Source organism: Oryctolagus cuniculus, chromosome 11, assembly GCF_964237555.1.
Source record: "Oryctolagus cuniculus chromosome 11, mOryCun1.1, whole genome shotgun sequence".
Taxonomy (NCBI): domain Eukaryota; kingdom Metazoa; phylum Chordata; class Mammalia; order Lagomorpha; family Leporidae; genus Oryctolagus; species Oryctolagus cuniculus.
Genome location: NC_091442.1, coordinates 21078659 through 21100292, shown reverse-complemented (window position 1 = coordinate 21100292; position 21634 = coordinate 21078659). Strand labels below are relative to the sequence as shown.

Here is a 21634-nt window from a genome sequence, read left to right as displayed (position 1 = left end):
CTGCCTCTTCTGGCACAGGTGCTCCTGTGGGAGGGGTGGCACAGGCCTGGGCTCTGCCAGCCAAACCCAGGCTTTCTCTGACTTTGATGTATCCAGTCTCCAGGAGCTACCACCAGGTAGAACTGCTGTTGAGGCCCTGAATACAGCATTCAAGGCTGTGATCCAGGCACCAGCACTGCGGCGTAGCTGGCAAAGCCTCTGTTTGCGACATTGCTGGTTTGTGTCCAGGCTGCTCCACTTCCGATCCAACTCTCTGCTGATGGCCTGGGAAAAGGAGCAAAAGATGGCCCGAGTGCTTGGGACCCTGCCACCCACGTGGGAGACCTGGATGAAGCTCCTGGTTCCTGATTTGGCCTGGCCCAGCATTGGCCATTGCGGCCACCTGGAGAGTGAACCAGCAAACAGAGGCTCTCTCTCTTTCCTTCTCTCTGTAATTCTGACTTTCAAAATAAGTAATTTTTTTTATTTTTATTTTTTTGACAGGCAGAGTGGACAGTGAGAGAGAGAGACAGAGAGAAAGGTCTTCCTTTGCTGTTGGTTCACCCTCCAATGGCCACCGCGGCCGGCGTGCTGCAGCTGGCGCAGCGCGGTGATCCGATGACAGGAGCCAGGTGCTTCTCCTGGTCTCCCATGGGGTGCAGGGCCCAAGCACTTGGGCCATCCTCCACTGCACTCCTGGGCCATAGCAGAGAGCTGGCCTGGAAGAGGGGCAACCGGGACAGAACCCAGCACCCCGACCGGGACTAGAACCCGGTGTGCTGGCGCCGCTAGGTGGAAGATTAGCCTAGTGAGCTGTGGCGCTGGCCAAAATAAATAAATCTTGAAAAACAAAACAAAACAAAACAAAACAAAAAAACTGTGATCTAGAACCTGTCATTGCTTATTATTCCTTCCCTATACTACACTGCCTCTCTGGGTCTCAGTTTCTTTCCCTGCTTCCCTAGAAGGGACTTGAGGGGCTGTGATGACTGGAAGAGAAAATGGCCTTGACCCCAGGGCCTAAATTAAGGAACCCATAGAGTGCACAGTGCCTTTCCTGAGACTCAGAGGGTCTCTCTCTTTTAAAAAAAGATTTTATTGTATTTATTTGAGAGGTAGAGTTATAGACAGAGAGAGGGAGAGACAGAAAGGTCTTCCATCCTCTGGTTCACTCCCCAGATGGCTGCAACGGCTGGAGCTGAGCCCATCCAAAGCCAGGAGCCAGGAGCTTCTTCCAGGTCTCCCATGCGGGTGCAGGGGCCCAAGGACCTGGGCCATCCGCTGCTGCTTTCCCAGGCCATGGCAGAGAGCTGGAGCAGCCAGGACTTGAACCGGCACCCAAATGGGATTCTGGCACTGTGGGCAGGGGGTTAGCCCACTACAGCACAACGCCGGCCCCCAGAAGGTCTCAAGTTGGACATTTATTTCTCATTTATTCCCTGGAAGTTGTCGCAAGTCTTAGTGATAAAATACATTTGGTCACCTGTTTCAGACTTTTGATTTCAAGCAAAAAGCAATGATCCTACCCCTGCCTAGCTGGATGCCTGTTGCTAGGTGCCCAAAGGCGCAGACGGGGCCAGACAGGGCCCCCGCCACAAGCAGGATGGAACGGCTGCTAATTAGGGCTGGAGTCGGCACCCGGGGCAGAGCAGAGGCCGCCCGGGGAACATGGAGATCAGGTTCCCCGGTAGAATGTACATGATTCAGTTCTGTCCCTTCCCACCAACACAGCTAATCCCTTGCCCGCGACACTTAATCCCAGCACCCCAGGCCCCTTTCACGCCTGTCCCTGTGCCTCCAGCTTGCTCCCTGCACGGGGCGGGGGTCGGGGGAGTGTGGGGGGGCGCCCCTCCAGCCCTTCTCCCTCCTGCTCCCAGCCAGGCTGCTGTGCCCCTCATGGGTGCTGTGGCCGCACCTGGCCATGCCTGGCCTCTGTGCGGAGGGCCCACCTGCAGCCCCTGTGGTCTTCTGGGAGCTCCCTTTGCTGGGCTGCTGGGTCCCCTGCTTGTTTGGCCTCCTCTGCTGTTCCTGGACCCACCCCAGCATCAGCCTCTGGCCTCGCTCCTGTGAACTCAGGGCCGTCCCCTGGTCCTGCATCTATGCTTGCTGCGAGATGCCTACATTGCTCTTGTGGGCTCCAAAAGGACTGGATGACAGCTCCAGTCAAGGTCACCCACGATCAGTGCCTCCCTCACTGCCCATGTCCTTCAATCTGGCCTGTGACTTTACGGGGCTACAGGTGATGAGCCCGTGGACTTCTCCCATCATCTCAGTCCAACCTTCCATCTTAGCCCAGCTCCAGCTCAGAAGCTGTCCCTGGCCAGAGCACGACCCAGCAGCTTCTCCTGGGAGGCGGCCACGGGACCTGCTCCCCCTTCCCTGTTCACTGCCCCCTTCCCCGCGCTGCACAGGAGATTGCTCTTGCAGCGGGCCTGGTGGCCCCTAATGGCTGCCTCCGTGGGCTCTCTGGCTGTATCGATCCAGCCTGCATCTCTGCCTCTTGTTTATTCTCTCCACACGCCGGGGTTTCCATGCCAACGCAGGCTTCAGGTGCATTTTCCGTGTCTCTTCTGTTTCCCCTTTGTGGGCTTTGTTTTCTGTCTGCTTCTTAAATGGGGGTGAGACTCTTATTCTTGGGCCTCTTCCCTCTTTCTTCTCAGCATATTCTAGGGCCAGTTCACCCAAGTCCATGGCTACAACCACTATCAGTTGCAACCCAAATCTCTTGCTTAAATCTTATGCAGGAATCCAAACCCTTTACCTAGCTCCTTGCAGGCTACCTCCACCTGGATGCCCACCTCTGACTCAGTGTATCCAAAACTGAGCTCAGTCCTCCTCCAGTCCTTTCCTCCGGGTGGTCTCCCATCCACCCAGCGCCCCAAGATGGCAGCAGGCAAGGCAAAGGCATCCTTGACTCTCTCTAACCCCAGTCACCAACAGGTCAGCAGTCAGTCAGGTTCTGCTAACCTTACCTGCTACACCTGATCACTTCTCTCATCCTCTTGGCCTCTGCCCTAATTCAGGCCTTGTCCTTCTACCGAGACCAAGGTAATCACTTCCTCACTGGCCCTCGCACCTTTGACTTCGTCTAAGCAACCAGTTATCACCTTAAGCCAGACATCTCACAGTGGCACCCGCTTGCTCAAAATACTCTGCCAGCTCCCTGCTGTAACTGAAACCCTGCTCTTCAAGCAGACACAGGCCCTGCTTCCTCCTGGCCTCTTGTTTCCCGCTCAGCTCAGTTCCCCCTCAGCTATCGATGAGCTCGTCCACGGTGCTTCTCACCTCCACCTGCGCTAACTCCTGCTCCTGCCACCTCTCCAGGGCCTCTCCTCGGGGCTCCCGTGAAGCTGTACACCCGACTGCGGAGCCAGGCCGCCCTCTGCGCTCGTCCCCAGCCTGTCTCTGGCCTCCCACTTCCTAGGTGTCATTTTAGAATCTTCCTTACCTCTCTGTACGCCCAAGTGCACGCATCGTGTCTCATTTACCTTTGCACTTTAACACCCAGCACGATGCCCGACACAAAGCACTTGATAGACGATGGAGAGATACAGAGGCCATCTACCTTCTCTTGACACTTTCATCCCCTTTCTACCATCTTCCTTTCCGAAAAGTGGAAATCGATTCACATTCCCCCGGTAGCATCGAACAGTGCCTATTTGCATCCTCAACACTAGATATTCTCAAACCCTTTCCCCCGATTGGCTGGTGAAAATGTACTTCTGTATTGTGGGTCTTTGTTTATTAGTGAGGCTAAATATTAAACTATATATATATATTTTTTGGTAATTCCATTTCTTCTTCTGTTGAGGTCCTTCCCAAATTACCTGTTGTGTTTTCCTGTTGAAGTTTTGGGTGAGTTCTCTCCCACGTGGTGGACCTGCAAATATTTCAGCCTCTGCTTTCTGGTTGTGACATTGTTTGTCTTTGGTAATGTTTATTTTCATGTAGCCAAATTGATCGGCCTTTGCCTCTTGATGTAATTCTGTTGGTTTTCAGCTTAGATGGACCCCCTCCCATTTAGACACTTGCCAGATATTCAGTTCCTTTTCTTCCCGGTTTTTAACAGGCTCATATCTCCTTTTGACCTTACACAATTATTTTTTAGTTTGGGTGTGTGCTCCAAGGAGAGGTTGGATGGCTTCCCCCCTTCTTTCTAGCGAACGCAAACCCCAAGTCCAAGCTTCCTTTTTGGACGAGGCTGCTCCTCTGGGCTCCGTCTCTGAGCTGAGCCATTCCTGGGTGATTATGGCATTCACGGCCACAGTCTTCTCAGAGAACACGCCACTGGTCAGGAACTGGAAGGCCACAGGGAGGTATAATTAAGGCATGGTGACAATGAAAACGGGGAGTCATTTAAGGAGTGGGAGAGGAAAGCGGGAAGTGTATGTGGGAGAATGGGTCTAGTTATCAACACAAACGCTCAATCTATTTGGCATCACCAGGCCTGGAGGCTTCCAATGATGCAAGGAGAACTCAGGGCCGTCCCCTGGTCCTGCATTACTCAGGGGTCACGAGAGAGGAAGCGCCCCACCCCCCTCTCACCTGCACCGACCTACCTGCATGGATTCAGCCAGCTTCCGCCAAGGTCAGCTTCCAGGGGCCACAGCCATCACCAAATTCCTCTCTACTCCAAGATGTGGACTTGACCCACAGCCTGGAGTCACCATGTCCCATGTTCATCTGGGCAGCTGAGGGTGATGCCAGAGCTGGAAAGGAACTCAGGGATTATGCAGCCCAATTGCCTTGTTTTACAAATGGGGAAAGTGAGGCACAGTGGGGGAGGTGACTAACAGCCTCCAAGCAAGCGAGGGGAAAGCATCCCTGCTGAGAGAGCTCAGGACAGGGACTTAGTCCATCTCATCTTGATCACCGAACATCCAGAATCCTTGGTTCTAAAAGAATCCCATAGTTCACCTGGCTGTTGTTCAGAGACGTCGCGCAGTGTATAGAGGGGACACCAGTGTTCAAGAGAGACAGGTCTGTGTCTGGCAATTCTTGCCGGGACAGCTGGACTGTGCTCTCTCTTCTGTGAAACGGGATAATCAAGAATCCCAGGTGATGGAAGCAAACTCGCCCAACAGGTGGTGGTGAGGCTACATAAGGTCCTCAAACCTCAAGGCCCTGGGTGTGTGTGAGACCCTTGCAAGCATAGAGACTGTGCCCAGGGGAGGGGCTGATCATCGGAATCCTGACCACCTTGTCGACCTATCTGAAAGCCCCAGGCAGCCCCACCTGCCCGCCAAGGATGAGGCCCGTGGCTCCCTTCTGCCATAGCTTAACACCAGGACATTCCCTCCTCAATCTGATGTATCATCTCAGATATTTGCTTCACATCAGCAAATACTTACTCAGCACCGCCCAGTGATGGCTTGAACCAGACCACGTCGCTCACCAAGTGCTGGGCCTCACAGCGATGCTGGCTCTCCAAGGCGAAGACCCTACCTGCCCGTCCAATTCGGTCCGCTCAGGCATCTTGGGACACGGCCGTCACACGCCCCTCTTCACTGTGGGCCTTTGCCTTCTTGATGTCATTCCCTTGCTCTTCAGCCCGGAGGAGGGCCCTCACTCAGAAACGTATTCAATATTCAACCCCCACCCCCTTTTTCAATGGGCTCCTATTTCCCATTTGCCTTTTAGCTGGCTTCTCCCTTGCACCTCTTTCCCCTCTGAGAAGTTATGTGTCTAGTTGAGTCCCATGTGAACCCCAGCGACGTCCCGCGGGCTCCTCCCTGCTTCGCACCCTCCACCTCGGCCTTGCCCTCCTGGCTGGAGGGAGGACAAGGTGGCGGTCAAGGTGGGCGGTGGGGCTCTGGAGCATAGTGGACTGGGGTGCAATGCCAGCCCTGCCCATCCTCATCTCTGGAACCCCCTCCGTGGGACAGGCATAGCTGTGCCGACCTGAGCACGTCCTGTGACCACGGCTTCCGGGAAGCATTGCTGGCAAGATGCTTATCCAGCCTGATCCAGAAAGGAACTTGCCAAATATTAGCTAAATAAAAAGAGAGCGGTGCAAACGGGCCACCTCCGCCTCTCCCCCGTTCCTGCCTTCACTGGGAGGGGCACTGTGTCCCTCTCCTCTCTACTTCTCCCTCTCCCTCTCGGCCCGCGGGCTGACATCTGCATCTGACACTGCTAAGCCCAGTAGGGAGGACGAGCCCTCCAATGGCCTCCTCGGCAGTGGGAGGACCTCACCCTCTTTCTCAGACCCCCTGGATGAACACCTCCCCGGGCAGTCTCGTGGGCTCCCCTAGGGCATCTCTCCAGGGAGAACAGGCAGGCTCACTGGCCCTGGCCCGCTGAGACAGGAGCCCACCCACGCCCCTGGTGCTGCTGCTGAGTCAGGGGTCTGAGGGAATGGGGAGGGGAGGACTGGCGTCTCGGTGAGGGGCTCGCAGGGGGTCTGAGGGGTGGGCTGCGGGGAGGGAGTTCTGAGAAGATCCTACAGAGGACCCCCATCGGCTCTGAGGGAGGGACGATGAGCAATGCGGAGCCCAGTGCGGGGATCGGAGCTCAGGGCTGAGGCCAGAGGGGCCCAGCTGCACGCCCATGGGCAGGACAGCCTCTGGCCGGGCTTCAGCCGGCTCTTGGTGAAGCAGTGCCCTGCCCTCCTGTCAGCTCACCTGCCTGCCAGGGGACAGGAGGTGCTCGTCCAAGTGGGAAAGTGTGGGGAGTCAGTCCCATCTGGGGGGATGGGGTGTAGGATGGAGACGGGGGAGAAGAGGGGAGCCCCTCAGCTTACAAGTGGGGAGGGAGCCGGGAGGTCTTACTGGGGGGGGGGGGGCGACTCCCGAACCACACGTACGTACGTAGACAGCTGGCCAGGGGGAGGACCTCTCACACGGCTCTTCTCACGGATCCTTCTCAAAGCACTAGTCTGGCCCTTCTGAGTTGCCAAGAGGGGACTTAGGAGGCAATTCCCTTCTTTCTAGGACAGACTGGGCCACCTACTTCCTTAGGGAGTCTAGTGATTAACTGGGCCTTGCACCCGCCAGGCCAGCAACAACAGGTCCTGCGTCAGGCCCGGGCAGGCAGATTCTGCACCTGGGCATGGGACAGAACCTAAGCCTGTCTGCAGGGGCTGCACAGGGCCCGAAGGAACACGCTGAGGAACAGAGAGCACAGGCACAGGGGGCCACTGGAAGGTGCTCTCTCTCCCCTGAGACCCCTCCACGTCTGTCTTGGCTCTGAGCCCAGGTTCTTGACAGTGCTGTACCCTCGAGAGGTAAAGCAATGTTTCTAAGACTGAAGAAGCAAAGATACAGTTCACTGCTGTTTCAGGAAAGATGGACGCCTTAAAGACCTCCTGTGCCTGGCCGGTACCTGGGGAGTGCTCTTCTACTCCTAGGAGAGCAAGGTCACATGGGAAGTGGGCAGCCACTGGGCCTAGGGCCTTAGCTCCTGCCCTTCTGGGAGGGCGGCCTCCATGGGGCTGGGGCGAGCCTGGGCTGGCAGAGTGCTTTGGTTGGAAGAGGCGGTGAGCTACGTAAGTGCCCAGGAAGAAGCGGGAGGCCAGAACCGCCCGAAGGACTGGTCTTTGGAGAGGGCTCAGGCTCTCGGCGCTGACAAAGCTCCACACACTGGCTCCTCCCGGGCAGGAACTGGACAGGCGGGCATTACTCTCTCAGAGAGGGAAATCTGTGGGGGATGCTGGGCAAGCTGATGGCCAAGCAGAGCCTCAGGCCCAGGCCTCCCAGGAATAAGCTGTGTCTTTTAGCAGAGATGTAGGAAATAAGTAAGGGACTTCACGCTGAGTGACTGACATGGTCATCCAAATCCCGTCTCTCCCTAACCCTACCAGAGCGTAGTAGCTATCTGCCTACAGCGTAGCCTCGGGGCCTCCCTCCTTCTCCAGGGGGGCGTGCTGGGGTCCTTTTCTGTTCCAGCGTCTCAGAGCTTGGTGGGAAGCCTGGCAAATGCTGGTAGCGTGAATGGTCAAGCGCATGAGTTGGAGGATCCGAGTCCACCCCTGAGGCCTGAGGCCTGTGAGGGCTGGGAGAGGAAGCCCCGTAGAGGCGGCCTTGTGGCGGGCATTTCACAGGTGAGGAAATTAAGGCTTGTGGAGGTGCAGCCACAAAGGCCACCCCTAAGGCCTGGGCTCCCTGAGGCCTTGAATCAGGGCCCGGTCCCTCTCAGTGTTTGGGCCCCTTTCCCATCCCACGGGGAAACCAGGGACTTGTCTGCCGCTTGCCAGCCTCGCAGCCTCCCCTGGCATCTACTCTGCAGGGGAAAATTCTCACCCACGGAATTGACCGCCCAAAGCCTGGCACAGCACTGGCCTTCCAGGAAGCCCCTGGGGGCAGAGGCTGGCCCTCAGTCAGGGTCTTCTGCCAGCCCTGCTGAACAGTGCCCCTCCTACCCATGTGGGGGGAGGGGTGAGCTGTGCACTGGAAGCCAGGAGGCTGGGCTCTGGCCTTCCCGAGAGACTAGACACAGGTGACAGCACCCGCAGGTTCCCTCTTGTGCAGCTCCTCAGTGGGAGCTCCCTCTCCTTCCTTCGGGGCTCACCACCCCTCCTGGCCCACAGTTGCCCTTGGACCCACTACTCCCCATTTTCAGGGATCAGGACAGGGCAGGGCCTCCCCAAGGGCCCGCCACGCTCGCTGTTCAAGGCTGTCCTGTTCCCTGCAGAAGGAATCCCACCTCACTGGTCACCCCCTACCCCCAGCAGGTCCTTCTCTGCGATGGCGCCAGTCTGCGAGACGTGGGAGCGTCGTGGGGACTGAGTTTTGGGGCTCGTCGCCAGCGTTTCCACCCTAGGCCCCCGCCCCTTGGGGGCCTCCAGCAGCCCTCCAGAGTTAAGCAGACTGGTCTCTTTAGCTGAAAAAGCCTTTTGAGGTTCTGGTTCTAGGACAGCCACATACTCGTGGTGCCGATGTTAGTGGTCAGCCCAGTCCCTTTATCCGAGATGCCTGATCAGATGGTGAGAACTAACATCTCATCTGTGACTTCACTGCTCAAACATGTGCACTTGTCCTCCCAGGCTTGCACCAGCTGCCCGCTCCGTCTGCCAGCACCTGCCACAGTCCTCAATGTCACCCCTTTCCCATCCACGTGGAGGCCTCCCTGACGGCGGGAACCGTCCCACCCTGTCCACCGCGTGGTGATGCCAAGGCCTTGTGCCGCATGGGATTCTGACTTTCCCTCTGGATGGCAGGGGATGATGGCCGGCAGAGGGGGAGGCAGGGGCCACGGCCCCCAGGACTCAGTCACTAGGAGGGGGCAGTCTGCCTGGCTTGAGGCAGGTGGGTCTCCAGGGAGAAGAAATCCAGGAAAGCTTCCTGACAGTGGTGCTGTCTAAAGCATAAAGCACATGCAGACTGTCCTGAAAGTGCACTGCCACTAGTCTGAGCTCAGCCACCTTCCAGCAGGCCCAGGAGGTCCCTCGATCCTGGGAGAAAGGATCTCGGGACGTCAGGGCTGGGAAAATTGTGTGTGTTCCAAAGCCCGCGTTTTAGGAAACTGGGGCCCAGAGCAAGGCTCGGACTAGCTCCTAAAGAAGTCCAGACCGAGGCCCCCTGGGGGTCTTTGCTTAGTTACCAGGCGGCACAGGAGCAGCGGCACGGTGACCAACCTGTGGAAGGTCTGGTGCCCCTGCTCTTTCCCACCAGAGGGACCTACTTTTCTTGTTCCTCAAAACAACAAAACCACTTCCTGAAAAGCGCTTCAGGGTGAGGGAGGTGCCTGGGAGGTGGAATGCACTGTAGGGCTGAGACCGCGGATCAGCAGTCACCTGGGGGCATGTGGGCTGCAGGCTCCCTGCTGGGAAGGGTCACACATCTTCCAGAGGGAGGCCTCTCTGGGACTGAAAACAGAGAGCTGCTTTCTTGGGGAGAGCAAAATAAGCAATCATCTTGGCTTCATTTATCACCCAGGTGCCTCCGCAGGAGAGGAGTGACACCCAGGCCTTTCTGGTTTGTTTGTTTTGTTTTCTGGAATTTGTGATCATCTATTTTGTTAAGTCTCCACACCAGGCTAGAATCATGAGCTCCGGGAGAGTCGGGCCTGGGTCTGGCCCGAGACCCCCGTGGGCCGAGCACAGCGGCGCTGCGTAAACGTGTGTGGAACAAACCACGCTGTCTGTCGGTGTTCGTGGCTCCTCCGCTGAAGACTGCACAACCCCGAAGGTGCGCAGCAACTCAGAGAAGAATTCAGAGATCAAAGCACAAAGGAATCAGACAGGAAAAACACCCAGCAGATAGAATCGATAAACGTTTGCTTCTTTGCAAGTACCTCTGACACAGAGAAATCTTAGGCAAGTTTTGATCAAGAGGAGAAAGTAGTGGTAAGCAAGACCAGGCATGAAAAAAAAAAGGGGAGATCAAGTGACAACGGGGAGATTTAAGAGAGCAGAACACTGCACACAATTTCATGGCAACAAAGTCGCAGTCGGGTAGAGCAGGTAATCTAGGCAAGGACCAAGTCCCTTCACAACTGTTATCTCCAGAGAGCCTCCCGCAGCCCCACACCTTGGCGGTGCTCTCAGATGCTTTCTAGAAGAAAGGAGGAGAGATGCAGAGGTGGGCGCCTGGCACAGCCCTAACCATCCACGCTGCTTTGCCTCAAAGTCACGGCCAGGGGAGCACACTGAGATCCGCCACGGGGAACCGCTCCACGCGTGCACTGCTAGCCGTCGGCTCAAGCCCACTCGCTGGACAGCCAGCCTTATTTATTTTTCCACTTGAAATGCCATGAGGGGTTCCGCTTTATTTTTATTTCAAAAGCAGCACCATAAAAAATCCTTGATGATTAGAGCTCCAGCTGTCCTCCGCTGTTTGTCGAGGATCAGTTACTCCAGTCTCCTATGGAGGGAAACAGTTTCGGGCGGGAAGCCACAGGCGCTGAGAAACGCAAACGTCTCATCTCGGAAAACTTCCAGGCTCCCTCCTGTTCACGGCCTGCTCCGGCCCCCGAGCCCCCTCCCCCAAAACCCACCATCTGCTCTCCAGAGAACAGATCAAATTCTCGGGCTAAGGTACTCTGGCGCCAAGGACTCAGCCCCTCCGTGCTTGCCTCTGGCCTCCACCAACTCAGAAACCCAACACCACCACTCAAATGGACTGCAGCCACACAAAGCCACAAAGTAAAGTTTATAAAGCTTTATTAAACATTTCAAACAGCTGTGCAACGAACACACCAGAAATAAAAGCTCCAGAACAGCAGTCCAAATGTTTCCCAAGTGTGGCCTCGCAGTCCCGTTCCCTAGAGGGACTGCCTCCAGTTCTGTCCACTGCCTGGCCCGCCTGCCTCCCTCCCTCCTCGGGCGAAGAGAGACGGACGGCTCCCAGCAGAAGGACGACCATGCTGAGCCCCAGTGGGCAGCGGCCAGAAGAAAAGTCCCATGGGCCAACACTTGTTATGGAAGCGCAGAAAAAGAAAGCAGCAAGTGACAGTCACAAAGTCTTCCTGTGGATTCTTCATCATGCACAGTCCCCACGCGCAGGGATGAAGAGGCTCCTGGCCTGGAGGACGACGGCCACGGCTCCCCTGCGTCTTGTCTGAACACCTCGGAGTCCGGCGTGCTGGTCACTCGGCAATCCCCATGCTAAAGAAATACTGCAGCGGCACTAATACAGCTAGCTACTGCTAAACCTCGAAATCAGAACACGTTCGGTAAAGCTTCTTTAAAAGGAAGTACACGTGCACCTGTATGCATACGTCCACACGCGTGTGCGCATGTGCACACACACACACACACACACTCACTCACTCACGGCACACCAAGAAATATCCAAACACCTATCCAGGGGATGGTGTCGTGGCTGCTATCAAACACACACGTGCTCGCTCATTCACTCGCTGGGGACTGCTAGATCTACACGAACACGCCATATCTCAGTCCCGCGGAGCATGCATGGGACACACGATGAGTGGGGCCCCCCCTCCTGGGGATGGCTGAGAAAGGCAGGAGGCAGGGCAAGGGGGAAGGGAGGCTGGGCGGGAAAGCATGAGCCCAGACACCAGGTGAAGAGCAACATCTCTCTGCTGCTGCTTCCTTAAAAATGAAGTGGGGGAAAAATACTGGAGACTTCGGGACACAGTCAAGACATGTTTCTGTCTAGCCTGCCGAACAGGGAAAGGGGGATGGAAAAGCGAGGCTCTCGGGCGTCAGCAATCTCTTCAAGTTCGAGATAAGTGCAAAGACGAGCCCTGTCATGGACAGGTGCTCCCCCAAAAAGGAGAGGGGCAGAGGAGAACTAAAGGGAAGCCAGGAGAGGGAGTGCAGGGTCACAGTAACACCTTGGGAAGGAAGGAGACCCTGACAGGTGGGGTTGGACGGGGGGCGTCACGGGGAGGGGATGGTGAGTCTGGCATTTAATCTGCCCAGGTCGTGCTGGGGCGGTTGACCAGGATGGGCACAGATTCCTCGCAGTAATGAGGCAAGGGGGGTGGCCATCCCGCCAGCTGGGACCAAGGTGGGGACAGAACACACACAAACACAAGACCACCCACAACTATAGGACTCTACAATAAAAGCACCGGGCAGTGCCATTATTCACATTATAAGGATAAAACATCACAGGCCAACAAGGCGCCGTCAGGAATGTAGCACCCGCGGGGCTGCGGGATTTGAAACTCCAATGCTTTATGACCTATGTCAATGCCTCCCCTCCCGTCTTCTGCTTCCTCGGAAAGCTAACAGGGCGGCTGTTAGGTGCCCACCACGCCGGGGTCGTGTGCCGATTCCGGAAGTGGGGAATCGGAGCAGTGGTACAGGAAACAGTTTCCCCAGCAGCTATAGCAGATGAGGAACAGGGCTGCTAGGAAGACCAAGGCACAAATCGTGCAAGGCTTCCGCTCCAGGAGGAAGCTGAGCAGGTAGAAGCCCATGAACATGGAGTGGCTAAACCACAGGGCGGGGTTGAGGGGCTTGGGGATGAGGAGGACGGGCAGCAGCCACTGGAGGCAATACATGATCTCTGCTGGGCAGGACCTCGCCAAGGCTGCCGGGCACCGCTGCAGGAACCGACCCAATGGGAGTCAGCGGGCACAGGCGGCTGCCCTCCGCTTTCTTCAACCCTCACTCTCCAGGAGCTGAGCCGCTGTGCTCTCTGGCTGTCAGCCTGGGATCACCAAGGCAGCAGGGATCCTGAAGAGAAAAGTCAACACAACAGACAGACAAAGGACAGACAGACACACACACACAAACAAAAAAAAAAAAAAAACAAAACACAAAACAGAAACAAAAAACAGGAACAGAATGTATACTTATTTGGGAAAATGGATCATGGTTAACAACAGCAAATGTGAGTCCCTTTCCTCCCTGCCCACCCGTGGAGGTTCTATTCCTCTCCAAGTCACCAACTCGGGAAGCCTCCTGGGTGCCTTCCTTGGGCCTCTCCTGGGGGCTCCCGAGAGGGCTCTGTGGCACGGTCTGCACAGTGCACTGGCTTCGCCTGGGCCCTGCCCAGCAGAGATCATGTATCGCCTCCTGGGGCTGCGGCCCGTCCTCGGGGGGCCCAGACCTCTCAATCCCGCCCTGCGGTTGCCACAGGACAGCCATGGGCTCCGTGCTGTGCCCGTGCCAGGCGCGACAGGCTTTTGTACCGAGCATCTCTCCCGCGGTAGGCAAGGAGTGGCGAGCTGAAGCACTGAGTGGTGCACTGTGGGCTGGAGACCGCAGGCAATGAACGCATCCTCCCGAGGGCGGGGAGGTCGCCGCCACGGCAACAGCGCAGCCCCAAGAATTTTAGCACAGCAGCAGACTGGGCCAAGCTTGCCTTTTTCAAATAGCCCAGCACCGTTTTGCCAAAACCAGCCAACTTCTTCGAAAGTCAATGTAGGGGGAAAAAAATCACTGTGCTACTTCATCCAAGCTGAACTAGCTTGGACCATTACACCTCCATCTGCTGCTGGCCCTTTACAGAAACTGACCTCTATGAGCTTTTAATCAAAATTAATTTTCTATCCACACAGGGGCAAATGCCAGTTGGCTCCTGTGCCAGGCGACTTGTTGGAGAGAGGTGCTTTGTGAAAGCGCTGCGGCCGGGCTCATAGCCGCCTTTCGCCTTTTATTCTTCCCACCCGCAAAACCCGCGCTCTGAAACGGACCGCCGGACGGGCGTCGTGCGCCACCCGCCTCCCCGGGAACCCAGGCTGCAGTAGCCACGACCCTCTGCTGGTAGTAGCGGAACTCCGCTCAGCGCTCCAGCCACCACCTAACGCGACGGGTGCAAAGAACCGCGCCGGCGAGGCAGACCTGCCAGGGTCCGGGAGTGGGGGAGGGGAGGGAAGGCAGAGGTTGAAAGGACCTGGCCAGGGACGTCTCCCGGAGCGCAGCCAGACCACTTCCTGGGAGACCTCATTCCTTGGCTGCCCCACCCCTCCCGCGGGCTCCCTACAGAGTCAGCGCAGCTACCAAAGCTCCTGCTCTCGCCGCTCCCTTGAATCGGGAAAGGGATACACGCTCGGGGACCCTTGGGCAGCAGAGAACTGGGCTTACCACTCACGGAATATTGGGAAAAGAGGGTTGAGCGCGGTCTCGGGCAGATGACCCCTCCCTAACTCGGGTTTTCCATCCAGGCCTGAGGCGCTTTCTGCAGCGCCACTGGGCTGCGCTCGAACCTTTCGGCCAGGGTTCAGAAAGAGGGGCACCACTCTAAGAGTCTCTCCCTACCCTCGCCCCTTGCTCTACCCAGGACCGTGGCACCCCTCCCTCCATTTTACACCAAAATTCAAAAGCGGGCAAGGCGGAATCTTCTGGAAGGGGGCGTAAATGGAACTCAAGAGGCGGGGGTCGGTGTGGAAAGAGCAGATGGATTATTTTTTTTTCTCTCCTGGCGAATGAGCGCCCCGGGCTACCCCTCCTCATGAAACCCCCGCCTCAAGCGCGCATGCGTACTTAGGCGGCGGGCGGGTACTTAAGGCACGGCCACCGCGGCTGCGGCAGTGCGCCCAACAGCGGACTCCGAGATCAGCGGACCTCGGCGAACCCTCGCTCTCAACCAACCGCTCTCCACTCTCGAAACCATGGCGGCAGTGGCGGCAGCTTCGGCCGAACTGCTCATCATCGGCTGGTACATCTTCCGCGTGCTGCTGCAGGTAAGTGTGTCGCGACTCCCGGTGGGGACCTGCTCCCCATGCGCGCACCCTACTCCCGCAAACCCGCGTCGCGATTGCCGCCTTCCCAGCCCGTCCTACCCCGATTGCCGCGATCCCTGCCCAATTGCCGCTGCCGGCATCGCGTGTCCCCCGCCCGTTCCCTGCGCCCTCCTCCTCGCGCAGACCCTCCCTAGTGCGCCCGCGCCAGGCCGGGAACAAAGACTCGGGCGCGGCGGTCGCCTGCCGCGGACGATCGCCGAGGCTTTTAGCTACCTACGCGGTAAGAAAAACCCGCTATGCCCAGACTCGACCCCAGGAGGGAGGCGGGGGCACTTCTGTACTGTGAGACTTTACAGCTCTCATAAAGAAAATTTTCCATCTTAAAAATTGCGCACTGCGGGGAAATTTAAAAAAAAAATTGTGTGTGTGTGTAGTGCTTGCAGAAGTGGGACGCAAAACAAGTTGGAAAAAGGTACTTTTTAGGAAAAAATACTTCATAAAAAATCCCCAATAAATTAGAGGAAAAGTAATTCACAGGGAAAAAAGGAGAGGAGGAAAACGCGCATTGCAGGAAAAATAAATCAGACAAGAGCACGTGGCACAAAACAAATGCATTAGATAAAAAGCGCACTGCAGAAAAATTAAGACAAAGGAGCTAACAGGTAAAAATAAGTCGGACAGAAATGCTTTATAGAAAACACAGGAAAAAGCTCTTCGCAGGAAAAATGAAAGGGGGGAAAGGCGCTTCCAGAAGAGGGCAAAATGCTTTATAAAGACAAAAATCACGGAGATGAAAGTGCTCTGTATAAAACAAAATTCGGAAGAAAGCACTTTGCCCATAAAATCATGTACCCTAAAGGCTCCCTTTGCAGGAAGAATTCCCTGCTAAAGGGATCCTTTGCCAAAGGAATCGCATATTTCCTTTAAGGTGTTCCTGGAATGCTGCATTTACTGGGTAGGATTCGCTTTTCGAAATCCTCCAGGGACACAGCCCATTGCGAGAAGTGAGGTATACCTAAGTTGTGGGTCCAATCAGCTTGCCGCCATGCAGCTCTCAGCACAGTTGGAAAAGCTCCAGCTGCCCTGACTCGTGGACAAGCTGTGCCCTGCGCCCGCCTCTCTGGCCCGCGGCCGGACAGGCGGGCGGGGCAGGGGGCGGGGCGGGGGTGGGCACGCAGCACGGCAGGCGGGCTGCGGGCGCTCTCCGCTAAGGGCGGGTCCTGGGTGTCTCTCCGCAGGTGCTCAGGTACTCCCTGCAGAAGCTGGCGTACACGGTGTCGCGGACCGGGCGGCAGGTGCTGGGGGAGCGCAGGCAGAGAGCCCCCAACTGAGGCCCCAACTCCCAGCCCTGGGCGGCCGCGTCATCAGGTGCTCCTGTCCATCTCAGCCAGCATGGGAGCCAGTGCCGCGCAGGAATGGGGGGTCCCCCGTGCTCCCTCGCCAGAGGAGCACTTGCCAAGGTCAGTGAGGGGCCGGTAGGTCCTCCGGAGAAGCAGCACCGACCATGATGACCAGATCCCTTTCCCCTGTGCACCGGTCCCACTGTGGGGGCAGGGGCGGGGGCAGGGGGGTGGGGGGAGCAGACCCCTGAGATCTGGGCCTAGGCATCACATTCTGATCTGGACCAAGTCAGGACAGCGCCATCCCAGCCCACAGCCAAGGCCATGCCAGCAGACCCCACCACGGAGATCCAAGCACCACACCAGCCAGCAGAATGTGCCTCCGGACATCAGCAGCTGAAGCCCAGAATCTCGGGGCAGCAGAGAAGGCGCCAGATTGCGAGCCCGAGTGCCGGGACTGGAGGGCGGGGGGAGATGGTTAGGAACCAGTGGGAACCAGTGAGGGCCTTCTCGCCGGCCCCTGCTAGGGCACGTGCATTCCAGCCTTGCTGCCTTTTGCTCTCTCCACTCCCCTTTCCCTCACTGCCTCCAGTGCTCACCCCGCACCCCCCCCCCCCAAATGTGCCACTTGATTTGGACCTGTTCAACCAGTAAACGAATCCCGCCTTTAAAAATACCTTCTCTGAGCTGCCCCTCACTGATCTTGCTTTTCCCTGGTCTCACGCAGTTGTGGTCAATATTGTGGTATTCGCTAATTGTACTGATTGTTTAAGTGTGCGTTAGTTGTGTCTCCCCAGCTAGATTGTAAGCTCCTGGAGGACAGGGACCACCTCTACAAAAAATAAAAACCAGTCCCTCCCCTGTCCCGCACAGTGTCCCAGGACCCTGCGGGGCGGTGGAGGCACACCAAAAACCTGTCTCTTGTGGTTTCTTCTGCGGCCTCTTCTAAGACCGGGCTGGTGTGTCTATTGTGGAGGGGCATACTGGTGGGGGCAGGACTGGGGATAAACTGGGGCTCTCACATACCCAGCCCCATCTCAGGTGTCCTCACATAAAACACTGTTTCCCCCTCCCCAAAGAAAGCTGGACACCTCCACCTGTGGTCCCAGAATAAGGGCCACTTCCCCTCCTCGGAGAGTGGGGGTGTGTCCCGGGCTAAAGGGCCACAGCAGGTCATTGCTTTGATCAAGATGGGAGGAAAAGAAGTGGCAGCAGCCCTCAAAATGGGGCACTGAGGATCAAGGGAGGCCTCAGAGCACAAGGCCTCGCTCCAGGCCTCATCCTGCAGCCCTCAAGGAAAGGAGCACTGGGCAGGGTGGACACCGGCCTGGACAAGCCTGGGGCAAGAGGTGGCGCCTCCTCTACCCAATTCAATGTCCCAGGCCCCCAACCCCCATCAAAGCACTACAACGGCACCCCGCCTGGCCTGGCTGCTCTCCAGGGCCTCCCTCACCCTGTCCCAGAAACCTCTTGGCCATTCGCTCTCCCCATCGCTAGGCTCCCTGCCTTCTCAGCACCAGCCTCTCTATCCTCAGAGTGCTTACCAGGTCTCTGCACCCTGCTCCAGCCATCACAGCGGGGTGGGCGGGTGGGCTGGCCTTCTGTGCCCCCACTTCTCCATCTCCCACTCCTCAGTGAACCAGGGATCCTTTCACATGGGGTCAGCTGACTGCTTCACCAAATGGCCCTACCGCCTGTTCAGGCTCATCTCTGTTTTTTTTTGTGTCCCTGTCACTACGCACCTGTTCCTGGGTCAACACCAAGGAAGGGAGTTGGAGGCCATAAATCTTTCTTCCTGCCAGTTCCTCAAATCCCTTAGTCACAGCTGTCATGAAGGTTCTGGAGCATGAAGCACCTCACCCCCTTTGAGCCGGCTCGTCCCTCCCTTCCCTGTCTCTCAGCCCCATCACCAGCACCATGAAGGCACCTCCACCGGCACTCACATGAGAATGGTGGGGCGCAGATCTGCCCAGGGGACTAGGTGCAGTCACCTCCTACCCTGTACCTGCCTTCCCCTCTGCAAGCCGGCCTCTAAGAGCCTGGTGAAGCCCAGCATACCAAACCTTCTGCCATCAGCATGCCCACCAGCTGGGACGTGCAATCTGACACTCCATCTTCAAGATGGCGAAAGAGGCTCTCACAGCCTAAAGGTGAGGCAGGGCTCCTCCCGCCCCAGGTCACTCACCCAGTCCCGCCACAGCCTGCAGAAGCTTGTATTCCGACAGGCCTCAAGACTGGGAGTTTCTGTGCCTTTCCACACTCAACTCACGGAGCCATGAACACATTTCAACCTGTGTTTGCAGTGAGGGCTGCCCTTTGGAGCCTTGGAGGGGCGTGCCCGCTGCCCTACTGCCTGAGACGCTGTGACCTCAGTCCAGATTACAAGCGAGCCAAGTTCAAGGAAGGAGGCCAGGTAGCATGGGAGGATGTGGCTGTTCTGGACACAGGACGGCCCCCACCCTCCTCAGAGGGCAGGAGGCAGCTGGTGGCCCGGGACTTCCCAGGTGGTCTGGCAAGGCCCTTTCCTGCACCCATCCACCAGCAGGGCTCTGTGACGTCACATGACACACTCCTGGGGAGGGGCAGCATGGGGGGCGTCAATGTGTAATGTCAATTCCCCACTTTTGTCCCCCCCGAAGACAGAAGGAAGGTGTGCTTTTTCCATTCCCACGCAAAGCCTAGAAGTCTCGTCTTGTTCATAAACTTCTCCACAAGCTATACCGTGAAAACATTTTATTCTGACAGAAAGCAACGGGAGGAGTTCCAAACGACTAGCGTTTTCTTGCAAAGCCCGTAGTCCTCGGAGCTTTTCCCTAACTGTCACCACCACCATGCCCACAAGGCCAAGGCCAGAAGAGGCAAGTAGTGAGGGACTAGCAGTGGGGGTGGCTGGTGGGGGTGGGGGCTCCAGCAGGCAGGGTCATGGGACGAAGCCTGAGATGACTGTTAGCTTCAGAAGCTCACCGGCTGAAGCGGAGGCCCGGAGGGTGTGTGCAGCGGCCCTCAGTTAAGGACCCGGGCTGTGACTGAGGAAGGCTGGCTGTTCTGGGGCAGGGCAGAGGCCAAGTTTCTGGAGCTTCAACTGGGTGTCAGCGGCAGCTTATTACGTGGGTTGGACGGGGGAGCAGGTTTGCTGAGCCATTTACTACATACGTATTTCCAAACTTGGCCCGCCTCAGGAGCCAAAGGGAGATTCGGATTTTGCAGTCAACCATCCCCGAGAGACTGACACACACACACATCTACTAAGTCTCTTCTCCCCTGCGCCCTCCGACTTCCTCTGTGCACCCCAGAGACGTGCTGTCACCGTCTTCTCCGGGAACGTGCCCTTCATCCTCCCTCCCTGCCCTCCCACGGGGCCCAAACCCCGACAGGATCGGGATTCCTGAGAGTCCCCAGCTGCAAGTCAGAGGCGCGCAACACATGGTCCTCAGTCCATTGCACAGTACCCGGCTTAAAATGGAAATGTGTGTGTTCCAAAGATAGCAGAACAACACACACAGACAGCCTAGCCCAGATTCCTCTTGGAGACGAATTCCAGATAAAAGGTTAAACTGTTTTTGGCAGCGACTCTGAGATCAATTTTAGATACGGAATTCACTCGGTCAATTCCACTGGAAGGCTGGTTGCTTTCCAGCGCCTGAGCCTTTTAACAGATTTGCTTGACATTCATTAGTCTCTGGTTTAAGGCAAACCAACCAGATGGAACACTTGGCATTAGCACGCTAGCTGGAACTTTTCTAGGTAGGCGGGGTGGGGTGGGGTCCCTGCTTTGGGGGTGCTGTCCAGAAGGCTGGCGGGGTGGCTGGACCGTGTCAACGCACCAGAAAGGGGTGAAAGGCTGTTTATTTCCTAGGCCAGACCCCAATCCCCCAACACTTAGGGTTGAAAAGAGACAAGGCAGCCAGGGAGGAAAGAGCGGAGGGAAGCGCACCCGCCCCCATCCCCCATTCTTCCTTTCCAGGCCTTCACCGCCAGGCATTCCGTTCCTCCAGTTCCCCTGGCGGCCACTCCCCTACGGACCGGGGAGAGGGAACGGATGCGTAGACTTGGTGTCAAGTTCGGAGCGGGAAGCACCGGCCACCGAGCCCAAAGCCAGGTTATCACTCCAGACGCCGAAGCGGGGGGGCCCGGGGCGGGAGACCCCTTTCCCCCTTCTCTCCCCACGCCCCTTCTCATTAAAAAAAAAAAAAAAAAAAAAAAAGGAAGTGAAGTGGAGGGAAACAATGACGGGCGTCTCACAAGCTCGGGCCCCTGCCGCGGGACCCCGGACGGAAGAGGTGGTGGTCGCGCTCCGCAGCCCCGCGCCCCTCCTGCTTTGCCACATCCCGGAAGGGCGCTGACCTTGGGAGGTTGGAGCCGAGAACCAGGAGCCCGGTGACCCACCCTCGGGCCGGGAGGGGATCCCTAAGGCCCAGGCTGGGGCCAAGCAGGGCAATCACCTGACGCCGGACAGGGGTGGTCCCCCACCCCCGGGTGCGGGCAGGAAAACCCCAGTTAAGGACCCAGCGACGCCTAAGGTGACCCCGAAGGGACAACATGGCGGCGCGGCCGCCTGGAGGGCCTCTTATCCCGCCCCCGGGAGGCTGACGCCACGGTACCTGCGAGCCCTGCCATGGCGTCGCCGCCACTGTGTCGGTCGCCGCCGCAGCCTCCCTCCACCTCAGCTCGCCGCCGACGCCGCAGGAAGCTGGGGAGACGCCCCCTTGGTCTTCTAGTCGAGCCGGCTGAAGACCCGGCTTGGGCCCGGGCTGCCCACAGCAGACGCCTGATCATACGGCCAAAATTGGGGGGGTCATCTCGCCAGTTATCTCCAAATAGTCTCCACATACGACCCTTGGGAAACTCTGTTCGTACTTTGGAGCAATTCTGGGTGGATCTAAGGCTTCCAGCGGGAGAAATTTTTAATCAGGCGCAGCCTGGGCAACCCCGAACCCGGCCCTCCCACGGTCCCCTCATGCATATGCAGCAGATTGTGATCTGTACTCATTGAGAGCCTGGCGGCGTAACACAGACCTGGTTCGCGAGGCCGGGGTGCGTGATCTCTGCTCTGGGAAAACCTCTTGGGTCAGAGTCCGTCCCCTCCCCGCTCTTTCACCAGCAGCAAGGTCCGGCCCCAGGACTTGGGACCACAGGACCTGACTTCTTCCCTTGCCTTGTATCTCGGGAGAGACAGCTGCTGGCGCACCCCGACTCTCTCAGCTCCTTGCTGTCTGATAAAATGCCCACCTCGGGGTCCTTAGGGGGCCTTGAATAGGCTAGGATCAAGCACG

General features: G+C 57.4%; 2 protein-coding genes across 7 annotated transcripts; one reads left to right on the top strand and one right to left on the bottom strand.

The window, feature by feature from the left end:
- Nucleotides 1-1059: 1059 nt before the first annotated feature.
- BLCAP (BLCAP apoptosis inducing factor) lies at nt 1060-21392 on the bottom strand. 3 transcript variants are annotated; one of them, XR_011379914.1, is made up of 4 exons: nt 21378-21392; nt 20963-21129; nt 4539-13069; nt 1060-4277 (listed from the first exon to the last, which is right to left on the bottom strand). XR_011379914.1 is itself a non-coding variant. In XM_008256011.4 (2 exons), the coding sequence occupies exon 2, from the start codon at nt 12892-12894 to the stop codon at nt 12631-12633; it is 264 nt and encodes an 87-aa protein (XP_008254233.1). In that variant the 5' UTR covers nt 12895-13069; nt 20963-21119; the 3' UTR covers nt 11064-12630. The 3 variants fall into 3 exon arrangements, 1 of the variants encoding a protein (XP_008254233.1); XR_011379913.1 differs by lacking the exon at nt 21378-21392 and having other exon boundaries at nt 20963-21293; XM_008256011.4 differs by lacking the exons at nt 1060-4277; nt 21378-21392 and having other exon boundaries at nt 11064-13069; nt 20963-21119.
- On the top strand, nt 13622-17274 carry NNAT (neuronatin). Of its 4 annotated transcripts, none has more exons than XM_008256010.4 (3): nt 13628-15021; nt 15950-16025; nt 16260-17274. In XM_008256010.4, the coding sequence occupies exons 1-3, from the start codon at nt 14950-14952 to the stop codon at nt 16487-16489; spliced, it is 378 nt and encodes a 125-aa protein (XP_008254232.1). In that variant the 5' UTR covers nt 13628-14949; the 3' UTR covers nt 16490-17274. The 4 variants fall into 4 exon arrangements, with proteins under 4 accessions (XP_069907959.1, XP_002710819.1, XP_008254232.1 ...); XM_002710774.5 differs by having other exon boundaries at nt 13629-15021; nt 15950-16030; XM_070051858.1 differs by lacking the exon at nt 15950-16025 and having other exon boundaries at nt 13622-15301.
- Nucleotides 21393-21634: the final 242 nt, after the last annotated feature.